Source organism: Pavona decussata, unplaced genomic scaffold (assembly GCF_977016875.1).
Source record: "Pavona decussata unplaced genomic scaffold, jaPavDecu1.1 SCAFFOLD_406, whole genome shotgun sequence".
NCBI lineage: Eukaryota > Metazoa > Cnidaria > Anthozoa > Scleractinia > Agariciidae > Pavona > Pavona decussata.
Window position 1 is genome coordinate 178,477 of NW_028145774.1, and position 14,063 is coordinate 192,539.

A 14,063-nucleotide genomic window follows, 5' to 3' on the forward strand; every position below is an offset into this window, starting at 1 on the left:
GAACCCGATTCAGTGACCAATATTTAAAGAACGCGGTAACGTGTGGTGCTAAAATGATACCAGCAATAACTACCAGTTTCTGATTTAATGCACCAAATCGTAGGCAAAATATCCAAAGAATCAATCAAGCTCAGAATAATGAATAACAATAAAAAAGAACTAACAACTTACCTGCAAAATGAAACGGTGATTCAGCTAATTTTTGGAAGATAAAAATGGCCGTCATCTTGAATTAGGCGTTACTCCTGGCATTTAAGATTGTAACCCAGCGAAATAGCCTTTTATACACGAGTGACAGGTGATGTCACGTGTGCATGTTTGAAAGCTTGAACGTTTGAAGATTCTTGTACTGACCCTGAATTAAGAAAATACTATAATAGAAGTCTTTTTGGTAAAGCTGTATTTTTGTTATAAAACATTTGAAATCGCTACAGGTTTATTTTGTAAAATCAGCGATGCGTGCAAGTGAGCGAATTATCACATGGAGTGAAAATGAAAATTTTTAATTCAAAATACCTTTTATTTTCCCTTGATCTGGCTCGGAAATCAATTTAAATTAAGTTTACCTTGTCTTAGTGAGGTAAAATTCTTAGGGTCAGTTTTTAAAAGACAGTTTAGACGGTGTTTAACAAAACCAGGTTCTAAGCCATTTTCAATTTTGCCGACAGTCATATCTAAACATTTTCTGCTGCTGACGGTAACAAGAGGGCTTGCATCCCAGACATTAAAAACTATTTATCTACGTAAAACAAACCGCTTATAAACATATTTGGAGGTCCACTGATTGTCTTAAGCCGCGGCCTAAGTTAGCCGGGTTACCTTGGAATTTTATCAGAGTTCAAAATATTTCAACAGCTTTTCTTTGATTGACGTCCACGAAAAAGCAACTTTATCCTACTCTTTTGAAGGCGGTAGGTCGCGTGTTATTGGTAACCGCTGTGACTAAAGCGATAGATTTATGTGATTGTCAATCGCTTCAGTTTTAGGATGCATTACGTTTGAAAATTCATAGCAACAAAAGTGTTTTGCAAAAGTTCAGGCTTTCAACTACACTGGCTTTAAACATGGTTTTATTCGAGAATACTGTTAGTATTATGCGAAACTCAAAACATCAAAACTTAAATGTGGATTGTTTTGACGAACTGAGTTTCTTTGTACTTATGGAATAATATATTGATTATTGTAAATCAAAACTTGACTTTAACGTATTTTATTTTTAAAAAGTAACATTGATGTACGGGCTGTGCTATTCAGAAGTCAGCACATTTGACATGTCAGACTGAAAATGAAAATGAAAAGGCGGCATACAAACTTAGTACTTTAGATGTAAATTTAAGCTAACGTCCCTGCCCCGTCCCGTAATGTAATTAAGATTTGTGTCAAAGAAAAAAAATCTGGTTTAATTTGTACTTATAACATTTATGTCTTGTTGCTGTAGCTCACACAAATGGATAAATGTACATTTCACAGTAATACTGTGTAAAAGGAGGGTCTCAATGGGGTTAACTGTCAGCCGTCAAACCACCTAAAATTTAGCCAACTGTAACCATCAACCGTTAAAAAAACAGTTATTATTAGCCGTCAAACGGTTTTCAGGTGTTTCAAATATCACTATCTCAACTATTCATCCCTTCTGGACTAGTTGGCTCTCAAAGAATCGTCTTAACCAGTTTCTATGTTCCCAAATATATTCACTTTACGGTCCGGCTTTTCAACTTAATTATTGTCCAAACTGACATCACATCTAACTTCGGTTTGGAGGTACTTCAGGGCCCGGTTGTTCGAAAGCCGATTAAAGTTAATCCACGATTATAGTTAACCGAAGTTTCCTGCTCGGTCGTTAAAATTATTTTTGTTTTTAAACTCTAATTTTAAGGTAGTGGTAAAGAAAAGTCACCGTCAAAACTGTGGGACAAAACTCTTTTTGAAAAATCTTTATAAGTGGTTTTATTCTCACACATCGTCACGCAAGTGAAAAAATTAAATTCCTCAACAATTCAATAGATAAAGTTAAGAAATTGATATGTTGTAGAAGAGTGATACATAAACAACGTGTGAAAGCCACAGGGCTGTGCGATATCTCCTAATCGAGTTATTCGAGAAAATGTACCACGGAAAATTACAGAGTTTAGTATGGGCCGCCATGTTGGTGCCCAGTCTGATGGGCACCAACATGGCGGCCGGAAACCACCTAAAACATCTGGAGTTTACCTTGGCTATTTCAAAGCCTTTCTTCTCTCTGCTGAACTTTCACACATTGACATTAACGCTTCTATTACATGTTAGCTGATCAGACCTAAAAAAACACGAGGCGAATCGATGTTTTCATGTAAGTGACATGTTTATAGCAGTAATCCTTCTGTCACGCATGGCGTAAAAATCTAAAATTCAAACTGCTCTATTTTAAAAACAAGGAATGCTATCCTGCTGAAAACAAGCAAGCCGGTGAAAATTTAGATTTTTCTTACATGTGATGAAAATAAAAACCCAAAATTGTGTCTAGTTATGAATTTCAGTTTTTTTATGACGTCATGTGAAAACCAAGAATTGTTGTGTAATTTTAAAACTCGAACCAAAGTTGCTGTTTATCCAGGATTACCTAAATCGGGCTTTAAACAACTGGGCCCTGATTTCAAAATATTAATGACTAACTACATTAACAACGTGTTTCTGACCAAGACTTAACCTCCAGACAACATTTTACAATAACTGCAGAAATTCTCACGCGCTCATTGGGTAATTTTCATTGTCAAATAAGCAGACAGACACATGAATATATAATTTATGCGATGTTGATCCTGACGTAACGAACGAGAACGAGGATTTTGAAGAAATCCAAACGTCAGTCTGTCACTTTTCAGCTAATAGAAAGTCTCCCCTTTTTCCATTAACCAATAAGAGAGCGAGACAAGTTTATCATTTTGGTCGCGTCAGATTTTGAAATGTAAGTTTCTCGCATTTTTAATCCGCGTTTTAACTTCATTTTGTCCCTTTTGGCTTCTTCTTATAGCAAAAAAACAAATTGACGTCAGTTTTTCCAGCGTCTATTGTTATAACGTTGTCAAACCAGTCTGCGGATCCGCTCGGCGTAACAGGACAGACGCATGAAAAAACTGACGCAATTTATTAATTTGTTAATCGGTCAGTGTAAAATGCAGACTGCAGACTGCAGACTGCAGACTGGGGGTAAAATGCAGACTCGGGGTAAAATGCAGACTGAACACTGCAGACCAGGGGTAAAATGCAGACTATATTAAAGTGCCCCTAACCCTTCAATTTGTTTTCTTTTGGTAGATTTCCATATCTCTGATGAACTCATTTTCGAAAAAAAATTTGAGAAATATTGAATGCTTTTTTTTTCTACGAGCGCTAGAAGTGAAGGCAGTCTTGTCGATATTTTCACCTATCGTTCGCCTTAGTCTCCCACTCGGCCAAATATGGAGTGTGACGTAAGAAAAGGACATCGTGCAAAAATATCCGAAGATTCGCGGTAATGCTTCAATTGTAAGCAGAGAAAATGGTTGAAAAATGTGTGTTTTTTGGATGCAGCAACTCTCGAAAAGTAGAGAAAGGAATCAGCATGCATAAGATTCCTTCTGAATCCTTCTGGTGTCCTTTTCTTACGTCACAGCTAAGAAAGTGTCAATTATCGGACACTTGTCATTGGCTCGTTCCTAATGAGCCCACGAGACAAAAATTTGCCCAGCGGGGCTTAAAGGGCGCAAAAATTTAAAAATTTCAGTAACTTTTAGAGCTCGTAAAATAAAAAGGATTCAATATTTTTTAAAAAAAAATTTTCGAAAATGAGATCTTCACAGATATGGAAATCTACCAAAAGAAAACAAATTAAAGGGTTAGGGGCACTTTAAATTAAATTTTGTTCTGTTGGGCAAGTTGTATTCCGAAAAGTAATCATTCATTTTAAACATTTTAAGCCAATTTACCAGCAGATTCCACAGATTCACTGGACAAGGAAGAGCCGGCCACATCGGTGGAACAAATAAAAGAAGCCTCTGAAAAAAGACAGGGTCCAGAAGAGTTCAATTCGAGTTCAATTCGATCGTAGACCCGCTGAGTTTATATTGCATTACAATTGCGTTACACAAAATATTTACCGCGGGCCAAATTACTGTTTGCGCGGAAGTTGCGCCCGGGAGCTGGTGATTGCAGTTTGTGAAGTAAAAAAACATCATGGCGAACGAACGTGGGGGCCGATCGAAAGGATATTTATGACAGTTTTATGGCAAAAAGGAAAGCAAAAAACGGTAAAATTGGATTCAAGAGTTCATTGTACAAAGCCATGATTGAATTGAACATGAGTACATGTGTCTGTATTTTTTCCCGCGAACTATTTTTAGTAGCAGTTCACGGCTGATTCGCTATACAGAAAAATGTATCGAAATTTCAAAACACGACTGGACGCTTTCTGGCACAGCTACATCCTCCAATTGTTTTCTTAAAATCCTTTTCCTAGTGCCAAAAGTTTCGAATTCATGAATTTTTCAGAAGCGATGTTTTATGAAAATTATTTGACATCGGATTTCCACACAAACTGACTGTTATTTCAAACCTGTTTGCCTACTCGTCAAAATGGCATCGAAAACCGCGATAAGGCCTATTCGAGTAGACACCGCGCAGCTAAAAGAAAACTAATTAAAAGGTGGACTAAGCTAAGTGCAGTATTATTTGAGAAATAGTGTAAAAATCGCTTGGCTAAGCAGAGAAGAGGCACCAAGATTCTTTTTAGCTTTTCTTTATTCTTTAAGGAACTGGTCCTTCCCTACGTCAACTCTTCATTAATTCTACTCTATTCTACATCTTTTCTGCGAATATCACTCAAATCACGCCGTGCTTTATTTTATAGTTTGCTGTAAACATGTTTACGAGGCCAGATGGTCCCAATCAGAGATAAAACCTGGTTGTGGTAAAGTACATTAACAAGAAAGAACAACACAACTATTCTAAGAAAATAGATAGAAAGGGAATTCAAACCAATCAGGCTGATAAAATCCTTAAGTGTCTTGCCTTGATTTCAACCTTCTAAATCTACAAGATCTTTCTGAGTGAATATCATCTGTCTCTATAAGAGATAATTTCTCATTGCAACGGGTTACTCCAATACACATCGTTTCGTTAACAAGAATGGGCTTGTATACGAATCGTCGTTTCTTGTCGTCCCTGACAAGCTTCTGCATGAACACAAAAGCCTGGTCACTTGTATTTCTGCATTGGTGTTGCTGTGAATGCAAGTGGAAATGTTATTAAACGTACTTAGGAAACGGTAGAACAAATCAGTGCTCTTCTAGGTACTCTTCTAGTGACCGAAGTGTTAACTAGTCAACCATCAAACAAATAGAAATTTCACAGTCAAGTGATATATAAGACGATATGTTACCGTGAATTCGATAACTGAGGGTATTTTAACTGGCAATATTTAATCCACTCGAACTTATTAATTACTACCGTGAAGGAAGTTTGGAAATGTGATCTTAATTATCATAAAATTGGTGAGTTCTTACTTTGAATTTCCCCAAGAATTATTTTATTTTTTGACAAGATATATCACACACTCCAACGACTCTTTTTTTTCCAAGCACCGAAAAGTTGGTTAAAACGTTTTTTCCACCCACTTCTCCATGTCTGGAAATCTGATGAAACACCGTCCTTTGTGTTTTATATTTTACGAGAACGTTTGGCCAAAAGTTTCCAATAGGGTCTGGAAGAGGTTTGTATCACTGATCCATGAATTAGCCAAAAATGAGCGCTCAATTTGTGAAATCAGATGCAACCAAGTGGTGCAGATTCCTGCATTTCACATTAGCTGTCAGTGGTGACTCGTAGTGACAGCCAATATGCCCCAAACTTTTCAAAAGTAACCAGATCATGCAAATCTTACCTGATTTGTTTTGAATAACCAAAAAAGTTGAACACTGAATGAGCTCACACTGTCCTCTGTGACATTGACATTAGCTTAACCAAGGCTCGAAGTTTACCGTCACTTTCGACCTTAAAGCCATGCACGGGGCCCAAGGGCCAAATACGCGAAGCCCTCCCCTTCTTAATTTAAGATGTTTTCAACGTATTGTTCCTTAATAATGGTCTTTTGCTAGAATGACTATGGACTATTGTTAAAAAACATTCCTTAAGAGACCCCTTAAATTTGGAGGGCCCGGTCAATCTGGACACAGGCTAAAAAAACGTCAGATTTTTTGTTTTGTTTTTGTTTTTTTAGAACTTAACGGTAAAGTAGAAAGGAAAGACTCACCTCAAACACAAGTTTCCAATCTTGGGTTTCTTTTGCTGCTTTCAGTGCGTACTGAATTCCGCTGCGTGGGTCAGTATATTGAATACACTTTGATCCCCGCCTTCCTTTGAAATTCATTATCTGAAATCCTTAATGAAATAGTATTTAATTGTAATAAAAAACATTTTTCAAGACTTCTATTACACCATAATCGTTTAGAGACGGAGGTTGGACAATCAAATTTTCCGAATCGTTTATCCTTGTAAGATGATCTCAGGACGGGGTACTGTACATTACGTGCGCAGTAAGAGCAGTTTTCAATTAAGGGACGGAGTTTGCTTTGGTTTTACTTAACTGCGATCTGTGATTGGCTAGCCATTTCCTTTTTGGAATTCTGAATAACCCTCATATATAAGATCTACTTCTTCCGCATAGTCACAAGTCTTTCAAGGCTTCTATTATACGATAATCGTTTGAAAACGAAGGTTGGACAATTATATTCTCCGAATCGTTTCATCCTTGTGAGATTTACTCAGGACGGGGTACTATACATTACGTGCGTACTAGAGTGGCTTTCAATTCAGAGGCGGAGTCAGTTGCTTTGGTTTTACTTAACTGCGCTCTGTGATTGGCTGGCAATTTCCTTTTTGGATCTCAATTACCCTCGTAAGATCTACTTTTCCCGCATAGTCATAAACTGTACAAAAATATGTCTTTAAGGAGGCACCGTCCTCAACTTCGAGCACACAAGTTTGTCGGACTAACCAGTCATGTGCGTGTACTTACCAGTGTTGGTGAATCTTTCCCATTTTAATGTACATTGGCGCTCTCCAGAAGAATCTGTACAAAGTACTCCAAGGGCAGTTCCATTTGCGCAATCTAAACCCTCTTCTCTGAAGGCGGAGCTAAGATAATATGAGGGCTGAGGTTTAGGGTTTACCTCTAAACAGGCCGTCAACAAAAACATGACCACAGCCTGAGAATAGAAAGATACAACGGCGCTTGTGAAACTTCAGGTCAATTACATTGAGGCTTTTCTTAGTTTCCCGCAAACCACAAAACTCCAAAAATTACGTGACTCCGATCCTGCCGTCCCATTTGAGGTTTAGGTTTTAACGTCAAGGACACTGTCTAGAGGTAAATGAATGACGGCAGAGTTTTTCACTGGTTTTAAAACTATAAAGCCACGTTTAAACGTCAAACTTACTGTCTTTAAAGAGTTGTGTCGATGAATGAGAGAATTTTTTGATTCAGTTACGAGATTACAAGAATTAAATTTAAAACAACAACAGCTATCTTAATACTATCCTCCTCGCAGCCGCCATCTTGTTTTCCTAAGAGTAAGCCATGATGCGTATGGGTAAAAAGTAACCCTTAATCTTAAACCCGAATTATGTACATACGGCGAACTCCGAACGGTAAACTGCTGTCGGTCGACGGTTGCGGCTTTTAAAGGAAACCCTTAATCTTAAGGTCCCTATTCACCTCCGGTTGGACGTGTACTTGTTAAGTGCAGAATCCGTTCAGATTCAGTGACAGTTGTAAAGTGATTCAACAAAACCAGACAGCCGGAAATACGTCTGCGTTCGCAGCCTGAGTAGACCGTGAATGTATGGACCGCTCGAGCAAATTTCCTGTGACAAGTTTCAGTGACTATCTTTGTTACTCGTGTCCGAATTTTAACTGACAAATGCATTTGCTAATAACAAACGGGCGCACTAGTCTTATGTGTCAAAGAAAAAAATGTCATGCGAAATTTTGTTAGAATTGTTTCCTCTCGGCATTTCGTGCCGTGTTCGGAAAGCTTTAATTTGTTTATTTATTTGTTTGTTTTTTTTTTCGAAAAAGTTGCCCATCGGGTAACCTTAACATGAGGCCTTCCTAAAGGGAGGTTGGAGGGAGGCAAAATGGGTAGGAAGGGCTGACTTCTTTCATTCTAAGAAGTGTAAGAGAAAAAGACTTCTGACGAACTGTAATGAATGCATTTATTACAAGAGCTCCTTGGAAAAGGTTGCTTCTGTCGCCTGTAATAGCCGCTGTTCCGTAATCATGTGAGCTAATCGCCTGCCAGCGAGATAGGCAACGTAAAAGCTGTTTATCTCCAGAAATATTTCTTCGTCATTTTTTTTAATACTGCTGTCAAAAGAAATGGCATTCGAACTCTAGTGGGGGTAAGGCTGTCATCATTCGGCGAGAGAATCCGTCAGTTGCAGCTGACAAGATTCAAACGCTTTTAAAACACATTTTCCAATCAAGGCAGTCAAACCCTTATATATTTTTAATTCTTTGGTAACTTCTGAAGAAATTTTTCAGAGCCTGTTGAACTTATCATTGTGGTTGTTGTTCTCGCTTTTGCCGGTTTCGTCGGTGAAGACGACAAACTTGTGTTTATATGTAATATATAATTTATTTTACCTTGCATCCTTTACATCATATATTATCAGGTTTTAACAAAACTCATTTATTTTAAGAGGCAAGGAGATCTTAATTAAGGAAGCTTGTTGAGCTTTTGTAAAGATCCCCCGTCATTAGTTGTTACACAGTAGTGGGCGTCGAGGAAAAAATGGAATTCTTATCATCAAATTAACAAGATTGTCCAAGCTTATAACTTATCACTATTTCTGATCTAATATACAATTTCATTGATTTTTTTAAAAAATTCTATATGATTTTGATCCTTTAGAACAGCCGGTAAGCAGTGTTCCATACGACTGCTCCATAATTTGTCCGTTTGTAAGTAATGTGTACTGATTTGATGCTGATCGTGTATTGTACGCGGTATGAATTTTATCATTGGTTGTGAAATAGTCTTTGTAGAACATTAGTAAGCTATCATGAAAATACGAGTACATGAATAGAGCTGTGAAAAACTTGAACTTGAAGGGGGGTAATAAGGTTGTAGTTATCTGCCTGAGCCTTGAACCCGTCAGTTGCATCTGACACAATTCCAACACTTCGCGTGATTAAGGCGCGTGTTTCAATCAAGACGGTCGAACATACTGAAGAAATTGCTTCAGAAACTGTTGAACTCTTCACTAGACTGTCTCAGTGCTGTAGTCCTTTTTTTTTTCCAAATAACATCAAGTGGTCTTTGCCGAGCATTTACAAATAAGTAAAGAACAATTTCGAAATTATAGTGAACCTACTCCGTGGACTTAGTAAAGAAGTCTTCTAAACACTGGACATCTGTCATGCAATAAACTTAACTAGAACTGAAAAAGCATTTCAAATACGAACATTATTAGATGGTCTTCCGGTGCAAGCATTTGCGAGAATCGGCGAGCAAAGCGTTTTCTCTCTTGTTACGAGTACGAGCATTGTTCAAATTTGTTTTCCGCCGCTCGCCAAATTGAACCGGAAAAATAAAAAATATAAATAAATAAATAAATAAATTTGATAAAAGAATTACGAAACTTATCAAAGAGGTCTTTTTCCGGTTCAATTTGGTGAGTGGTCCAGTGTGCTTCGGTGGAGTTTTTCACTCGTGATGTTCCCCAGGATAATTTATCTAACGCACACCGCATGCGAGTGAGGTGTAGTTAACAAAAATTACTACAACTAGCGCAAGTTCACGCCCAGTGGAGCCAGAAAACCTTTCTTGCAAGGGAGATAATTAAAAAAGGGTTTTCGGAAATATCCCCATGCCCGTGACAAGCTTCCTTGCAAAACTTAAGTCATGTTCACTTACCGAAAAATTAAGCTGTGCATGCATTTAGTCTGCCTTCTTGTTTCCCACGTCGGCTGGGAAGATCACTGCGGTTCTAATGCTAAATACATCCCTTTTTGACGGATATTCATTTCCGCTACATGAAGCCCTCGGCTCAGATTACTTCGCAGCTCCTTTAAGGTTATCGCCCAGGATGCTACTGCAAGGTATTTTAGTAAGTTCATGGGCTTGTTCACAACCTTTGCAGCGATTTTCAATTTCAGTTACGTGCGTGGCAGAGAATAGCGACTATCTTTCAACATGCCACCAGTTGACATGCTATGTCAACAGATAAAAGACCGTTTAAACTAACAAGCTGGACAACTTTGCGGCTATTGGCAAGAGAAAAGGTAAATAAACTAAAATTACTGACCAGAGACTCAATGGTTGGAGAGAGGTGTTAACCTTACTCGGCTCTCAATTAATAAGAAAATAAACATTTTAAATGCTTTCGATTGCTCGCCATGAATGACTCATGAATTCAGGTAGAATTCGGTAGAATTCGCAAGGAGTTGACATTCAAAACAGCCAATTTATCGATCCTGGATTGACTTCTTGATATTCTTGGAAACGCTTCTCCATCACCCAAATTCGAGTTCAACTGTACATTACAGCAATCAGTACTCAATACCGTAACGCTGAATCTGTGAGTCGAACTCTTCCAAACACAAACTTTCTCCTAAAATCTAACCTCCGTAGCTGGCGGTACCTATTGTCCCAAAGCAATTTACATTTTCGGCAGAACCGACCTAACAGTATAAGAGGCTCAATTTGCCTCTCCCGGCTTCGCTGCTCGTACTGGCAACTCACAGCCCAGACTTGCCTTCGCCCAGCTGATCCCGCCAGCAACTCAGCGCTAGCCTAGCTATCTAAATCGCGATCTAAGAAAGTTTACAGAACGTTATAGAACTTTCACTGGAAGCGAAATCCTACGGTCTGTTATGCACTCTCGCCCGCCTGATTATGGATTTCTGAAGATACGTGGCACGTCTCCAGTTTTCTCGCTCTGAATAGTCATAATCGCAAATTGCAGAGTCAAATGAAAAATATGGCGATATTTTTCGTTTCAATTTTAACAGTTTATTTGCTATCACACTATTTAGGGGGGGGGGGGGGGGGCTTTTTACGCATGCAAGTTTTACAGTAGATAACAAGTTTTTCACATGTTCTGCTGTAGAATGATTAAAAGTTATATCTTTGAATTTTGCCAGTTTATAGTGACCGGAAACCCCGGAAACAAACGGTAGTATTTCCATGACCGTCTACACATATCATGCCGGACGGCGCAGTCAGTTACTTGACCTAATAGCACGATCAAGGATTTTTAAAACATCTGAAGCAAAAATTGATAACAAACAACTTTCCTCCTGACCAAAATTCATTATTTTCTTTGGCCCAGCAATCGGAAACAGCAGCATGGCAAAGTCAAAAGGGCAACTGACGGTAGTTTTAACGCCAAGCCACTTCAAACACTTTCTTGAATTAATTTCCGGTATTCTGGCTTTCTTAGAAACTCTGAAACCCAATACTAACGTCACTCGGACTGTCACGAGACTCGAAGAAGTGTGGTCAAAGTGAATTTCTTTGAAAGTCTACCACCCAAGGATTAATTGAAACACGAGAGTGTGGTACGTTAATCAACGAACATGTACTGCCGATTGTAAACCGCACTCAGTTGAGAAATACACTATATCTCACCTGTTTTCCGCACACCGCAATCCAGCTTCCGATTGTTGATGACCTCATGTCGGCTTATCAGCTTAACGACCGAAATGGATGAAGCATATCATGATGCACTAATCTACTTATTTTCTAGTGACAAAAAAGTGTCCGCCTCATCCGTTTACTCAATATCTGCTATATTTACGGTAAAGTTGCAGTCGCGTCGGTGCTTAAGCCAAATTGTCCTTCGATTTAAAAAAGAACGAATGAAGTTCCCAGTTCATTTGAATAGGGATAGGTAATAGGGCTAGGTATACGGAACTTTTCATGTGTCGAGCTCCTAAATGAAACCTTCCACCTCTTAATCAATTACGTTCGACAAATGGATATGCAGCTTTTCATCTGTCGGATTTAAAACGTAAACCATGAAACTGAGAATTATCAGCCCTGATTTAGTGCAAACTCTAACAACGAGGCCAGGAAAGGGACGCGAATATTGTTTTTCGTTATTAAGAGCTCACATTCGAGTAGTTCATTGCAAAAAGTGCAGAAAAACTTCAGCCTTCTGCTCTTAAATTCATTATGATTCCGCCAGAAAGACAACAGGGCGAATTTAAGGGATCAGTCACCGAATAAACAAAAACAACAACAACAAATAAGCAATCAAGATATGATACAGTATAAATCAAATTGTTTTACCCACATGAGTCTTTTCCAACCATTGCAAGATAAAAGAGTTATGTTGTAGGGCGAAATCAGCAACGAAATGAGTTAGTAACCTCTTTTCTTTATTTAGATTTTTCTTTCCTTTTAATGCAATGCTCCTAAAAATTATCCAAACCAGATATTGCCTTAAAAAAAATGCCTGTTTTGACTAGCCACTGCGCCTGAGATGTAGGACGTTAGCTTTGGACCCGGCTTGGAGTTTTCCCGGGGGGGGGGGGGGGGGGGGGGGGGGGTGGTACTCCCTTATATGGGCTATATAGGTATGTGCGGCGCCAAAGGGTATGGTTTTTCGGCTGTTTTGGTCATAAATAGGGTATCGCTTTTAGCCATTTTGCCGCCATTTTGATAATAAATAGAATATAGATTTTTGCACTCTAGTCCTGGGTTCGATTTTTTTTTAGAAGAAGCTACTTCAGGTCATAAATAGGGTAGGAAAAATCGCAGATTTTAGTCATAAATAGGGAAGGGAAAATCGCAGATTTTAGTCATAAATAGGGTAAGGGTTTGGGAAGCGGGCCGCACACCCCTACCCAATTTTTTTTGGAGTACACAGCAATTGGAAACAACGACTAGACCGCAAAAGGAAGTAGAGAAGGCTTTGTTTCTCCCACTGTCAGTCACTGCTTTCTACTGCAAGATCTTTCTTTTTTTCAGCGTTCTTTGATCAGATACTGAAGCAAATCAGGATGCCAAGAGCCCAAGGGGTTCCTTCACAAAATTTGTGGCGTCCAGCCCTAATCGTCAGAGAAAAATCACATTCCAATTACGGAGAAAACAGAAAATAAATTTCACTCAAGCATGAGGGCTAAATAAACTCTGTAAACTTCCGAAAATTGTTTGATTAGCAAAAAAAATTTCTCGGGACATTAAGATTATGATGCTTCTGGACACTTTCTCGTTTATTTCAAGGCGTCAGAGAATCCGACGAGAATGAAATTCCTCAATTTTGTTTTATATTGGTTTTGTGTTGTTTTCTTTTTGCATGTTGTTGAAGTTGTCTTTGTTTTTCAAGTGTGCGCTAATTATAACCTATAAACTAGTATCTGAAAATCTGAAAATACTGAAAATACTTTATGGCGTATGTTCAGTGTTCTGCTGGGCCCAGCTATTCAATTTAGTTAATCGTGGGTTAACATGAAGTTTGATTTGAGTTTAATTACTTATCAATAAGTATTTTTCCAAAAGACTTTTGGCAATCAGTTTTTACTTAGTCTTTTCTTTACCTTTGGCTTAATAATATTAGCTTTAAAATACATTTCATCGAGCGAAATGAAAACCTCGATTATCTTTAAATCTCCGATTAGCGCTAATCGGCTTTCGAACAGCTGAGCCCTTTCCGCAATTGCCTGCCATAAACTCTCAGCAAGGGAAGGAAACGGGAAGCCTTTGTAGCAAAGTCTCGTGCCTTTAAAATAAAACCCGCAGGAAAAGATGCCTAGACAGTCAGCGGATGACACGCCTGTCCAATAAGCAAGGGCTACAGAGTGATGTGGGAGGGTGACGTAGGTACTTATAGTGGCTAGCAGAAGGGGGACCTCTTTTTAAAAAGAAGAGAATTTTACAATGTAGCAGTTTTTTTTTTTTTTTTTTTTTTTTTTTTAACAAGAAACAGTCCTACGATCGCGAGCTGGTTTGAAAACTACAAGTGCAAACTATCAGTGATAATTAATAATAAAAGAAAACAATTGTGAAAGGTCAAACGTAGAGCAAGTAGTTAAATTAACC

At 38.4% G+C, this 14,063-nt stretch overlaps 1 protein-coding gene and 1 long non-coding RNA gene across 2 annotated transcripts in view; one reads left to right on the plus strand and one right to left on the minus strand.

The window, feature by feature from the left end:
* Positions 1–14,063, plus strand: part of LOC146451031 (uncharacterized) — a 351,087-nt gene that overhangs the window by 176,620 nt on the left and 160,404 nt on the right. The gene's annotated exons all lie outside the window — the stretch shown is intronic.
* Positions 4,752–9,995, minus strand: LOC146451040 (uncharacterized). Its single transcript, XM_085099644.1, has 4 exons — positions 9,933–9,995; positions 7,031–7,220; positions 6,266–6,393; positions 4,752–5,237 (listed from the first exon to the last, which is right to left on the minus strand). The coding sequence occupies exons 1-4, from the start codon at positions 9,954–9,956 to the stop codon at positions 5,013–5,015; spliced, it is 567 nt and encodes a 188-aa protein (XP_084955770.1). The 5' UTR covers positions 9,957–9,995; the 3' UTR covers positions 4,752–5,012.

Coding starts and splice junctions, on each gene's coding strand:
- LOC146451040 (XM_085099644.1), bottom strand. CDS start 9,956: ATGCATGCACAGCTTAATTTTTCG. Junction 7,221..9,932: donor ATGCACAGCTTAATTTTTCG/GTAAGTGAACAT, acceptor TTCTATTCTCAG/GCTGTGGTCATGTTTTTGTT. Junction 5,238..6,265: donor ATTGGAAACTTGTGTTTGAG/GTGAGTCTTTCC, acceptor TTGCATTCACAG/CAACACCAATGCAGAAATAC.